This window comes from Loa loa (genome assembly GCF_000183805.2).
Source record: "Loa loa unplaced genomic scaffold supercont3.214, whole genome shotgun sequence".
NCBI classification, from domain to species: Eukaryota; Metazoa; Nematoda; class Chromadorea; order Rhabditida; family Onchocercidae; genus Loa; species Loa loa.
In genome coordinates this window covers 16,737-21,199 of record NW_018108394.1, presented here as the reverse complement: position 1 = coordinate 21,199, position 4,463 = coordinate 16,737, and the positions used below count along the sequence as shown (strand labels likewise).

The following is a 4,463-nucleotide window of genomic DNA, read 5'->3' as shown; positions in this document are numbered from 1 at the left end:
TATATATATATATATAGTAGTATATATATATATATATATATATATATATATATATATATATATATATATATATATATATATATATATATATATATATATATATATATCATTTCCTAATTAACAATCGTTGCCATCTCATCGTGCAATATGAAGATGTTTAGAAACGTCTGAAAATGTATAATCAGAGTGATCAAATTATTAGTTAACATCATTGCTGTCCATATGATCATAGAAATATGAACCTGAATCACAGAACCAATTGTCTGATACTAATCTTAATAATCTGAATGCTTCCTTCTTCTAGTTTTGAAAAAATATTTCAGACTTCACCTTTTTTAGAAGTACTTGGAACTAGGAATTCGTAATCTTTTTCTTTAATTGGCTGCAGTTCATGAAAAGTTTTTTCTTTCTCGTCATTGCTACTTGCTTCCCATACCATCTCATTAACATCCACTGAAGCAATTTCGCAAGCTTGCAAACGTTTGCGCACCATTTCCGCCTGTTCAGGATTATTATTGCCATCCTGAAAAAATGTTCACTGCAATCCGGAAGGATAAAATTTAAAGTTTAAAGAAAAGAGAAAAACAAATATTCCATTCTTTTTCTTCGGCGCATAGTTAAGCTACCAAATACAAGAAAAAAAAAGAAGAAGAAAAAAATGAGGAAAGGAAAAAAGAAAAAATAAGAGGAGAAGGAATTCTGTTGCAGTTGTTAAAATTTCGGCAGAAAATCCCGATTGATCATCCTAACTTTTTCGGAATTTCTATACCTCGACCGAAGCTGCCGTTAAACCGGAGACCGATTTGATAACGGTCTCCGTGGAACGACTATTAATTGATCCCTCGTCCATTCAACGAGCACATCTTATACACGCACGAAGCAACTTAAATGATAGAAGTACAAAGCTTTCAAACCAACCTTATGCTACGATTGACATTTGAAGATTACGATGATGAGTCATCATGAAAAATATTACGGGTAATATTTTTTTTTTTTAATTCATTTGATTATTGGATTGGATTGCTCTGATACGTACAATATCATCCAGAGTTGCAACATGAAGTACGACTATACAAGTATTTAGCATTATCTCATCTATTCTAAAATTGCTAATTATTAGTAATTGGTCAAATATTTATGAATCCTGGCTACCGTTCAATTAGAGGTCAAGAAGGTCATTCAAGCATTTTTGGAGTAGCTTTTCAAATCATTAAGTTAATTAGTGCCATCTTTTTCAATTAGAGGTCAAGGAAGTCATTTAAGCTTTCTGGAATAGCTTTCCAAATCATAAAAAGTTAATTAGTACCATCTTTTTCAATTAGAGGTCAAGGAAATTACTTAAGCTTTCTGGTGTAGCTTTTCAAATCATTAATTAATATTATCTTTTCAGCCTTCTCAATTTATTAATTAAAATTTTTTTCAATTAAATACAAATTCATGATGAATTTGTTATGAAAATCCTTTATTTTATATCTCAATTCAATCATAATTATATGTGTTTTTTTTTTTTAATCTCACTTATTTTTTTGTCATAAAGTTTAAATCGTTTTTCGTTTTTTTTTATTTTTTAATTTGTGTTTCGATTTTTAAAATTTTCGCATAATATCCTTCCATTTTGCCATTTTTTTTTAATTTTCTGCAAAAAAAAAACCAAGAAACATCTCAAATATATATGTGTGTGTGTGTGTGTGCATGTATGTATGTATGTTGTGTATGTGTGTATGTGTCTGTGTGTGTGTGTCTGTGTGTGTGTGTATGTGTGTGTATGTGTACGTATGCTAATTACCAAAGATGCAGATGCTAATTAGCATTTTGAAAGCAGTAACCATTAAAAGTGTATTACAAAGAAGAAAAAGAACTAAAAAGCATTGCAGATGTCATACTTCATCCATTTATTTGCATATATTTTAATTTCGTAAAATCTAAATTTCATTTTTTTGGAAGGAAAAAAATTTATGAAATTTTAAAAAAATAAAAATCTTAGCTATAAAAGAATAAATGATTAACAATCATTAAAGACTATGAAAATGATCAAAAATAAATAAAATATTATGGAATATAGAAGTTATTATCATGTAAATTTGAAGAAAAAAAAAGAGAAGAAATATTGAAATTACATAAATTAAAAGTTAACAAATGATAATAATATGATTTAAGTATAACCAAATTTTACTGTTATTCTAGTAATATTGTTACAATTCAAATCTTTTCAAATTACTAATTTTAGTTATTCGATTATATATTTCTGATATTTAAATTCAAATTTAATATTATGATATTATGATAATTATCTTATCTGTACATTGTTTTTTCTTCCTTTTTTTCTTTTTTTTTTACTACATAATATTCGATACTGAACATATACAGGTTGAAAAATCAATTAACTTTCTTCAGAAATATTCTCATAAACAATTCCATTTCATATTTTATCAATTGATTTGAAAACCATTGATAGAAAATTAATTACAATTAATTTATTGAAATTCAACCTGGAAATTTCATTTCAAAAAAAAAAAAGAAAAAGGAGGGAAACTTCAATAATCATTGACACCATCAGGGACAGGACATTTGACAGTACCATCGACCAAAAAAAAAAAAGTGCAATATTAAAAAATTCATTCAATTTTTCTATTATTGTGTTTCGTTCACCGTTTTTTCTTTTTTTTATTTGAAAAATTTCAAAAAAAAATTAACCTATTATTTTAAAAGGAGAAAAAAAAGACGGAATATATTCCAAAAAGATTTCCTCTTCTATGATAAGCAAAATAAGCCAAAATCGATTATGAATTAATTATTCAGTATCAAATTTGTATTTTAATTTAAAACGGATTAATCTTATTGTTCCATGCGTTTTTTTCCTTTTCCTTATATCTGATCAAATTTATTTTCAGTGATTTAAAAGAAAGAAGCGATAAAATGATGTGATTCAATTGATAATTTAATTTGATTTCATTCAAGTAATACAATTTTTAGAATAAAAAAAAAGTTTTTTTTTAATGTGTCAATTTAATAAAGAAAAAAACCAAAGTAATTAATTATTTTGTTGAAAGTACAATATAATATTAATTTATTGTGTTTCATTCATTTTCAATTTTTTCTTAACCAAAGATTAGTTTGATTTTTTTTGTTTTTATTTACGATTATGAATATAGAAAAAGGATGAATTTGATTAAGTTTCTGTTATTTTTTTTTTTAATCAATTCATTAATTTTATCATTGTGGTAGTGTATGACGATGAATTGATAAATAAATTGATAAGTATGATTAGGATAATTCAATTATGTATTATATGTGAAAAGAAGTTAATTGATTTTCTAATGAAAATTGGAAATTAATGATAAATGAATCATATGAATTTGTATGTAATATTTATGCAAATTAGAAAGATAGAAATTGCTCGAAATTACAAACTTAAAACAAAAAAATTGAAAGGTAAGAAAAAGCACCAAATGAAATTAATTGTAAAACTGCACAGATAATAATTGCCCAAAAAATAGAAATAATTTTTGCAATTTCATAAATGCTAATTAAAAGATGCCTTTTTTGCGATTTCATTAATATTAATTAAACGATGTATTTTTACAATTGCTACTTTTAATTTGGCATTTCATATTCATCGATGTATGAGAATTATTATAGCTAATTAAAAGATGCATTTTTGGAACTTCATTAATACTAATTAAAAGATGCAATCAAATGAAAATGATAGTAACAGTACGATATTATCCAAAAAGTTGTGTATCGTAATTAAAATAGGAAATCAATTTTCAATCTAGAAATTGGCGCATAATTATAGTAATACCTTGGGATGGGAAAAATTATGCGCCTATTTTTAATTCATTTTTAATTTTATATTAAAGGAAAAGAAAAAGAAAAAAGAAATGGACCAATTAAATGGAAGACTTTATTAGTCAACAAAGTAATAGTAATCAAATTGTCCAATTATAAAAACTATATTGCAATAGAAGACGAGAAGAATTAGCATATTTTCATTTTTATGTCCTTTAATTTTTAGACATAAAAATTTTCATCAAAATTTAAATTAATTTTTAAAATTTTAAGCAAAAATATTTTTGTTTATAATGAATTTTGCGTTACACAATTTTATTATATCTTATTTGTTTTATATAAATAAATACAACAATTTGCCATATTATCCTAAAACTATCATTATTGTCATTGTTTATTATTATTAGTTACTGTTATTATTGTTTTATTATTATTATTATTATTATTATTATTATTATTATTATTATTATTATTATTATTATTATTATTATTATTATTATTATTATTATTATTATTATTATTATTATTATTATTATTATTATTATTATTATTATTATTATTATTATTATTATTATTATTATTATTATTATTATTATTATTATTATTATTATTATTATTATTATTATTATTATTATTATTATTATTATTATTATTATTATTATTATTATTATTAT

The 4,463-nt window shown here is 23.1% G+C and overlaps 1 protein-coding gene across 1 annotated transcript in view; it reads right to left on the bottom strand.

Moving 5' to 3' along the window:
- The window catches only part of LOAG_18168 (zinc finger protein), a 4,955-nt gene extending 4,071 nt beyond the window's left edge, over positions 1 to 884 (bottom strand). Inside the window, exons 1-2 of the mRNA XM_020450834.1 lie at positions 770 to 884; positions 331 to 523 (exon numbers count right to left, since the gene is read on the bottom strand). Coding sequence (XP_020305438.1) covers positions 331 to 523; positions 770 to 850 — 274 coding nt within the window. The 5' untranslated portion in view covers positions 851 to 884. The remainder of the gene's footprint in view (positions 1 to 330; positions 524 to 769) is intronic.
- Positions 885 to 4,463: the final 3,579 nt, after the last annotated feature.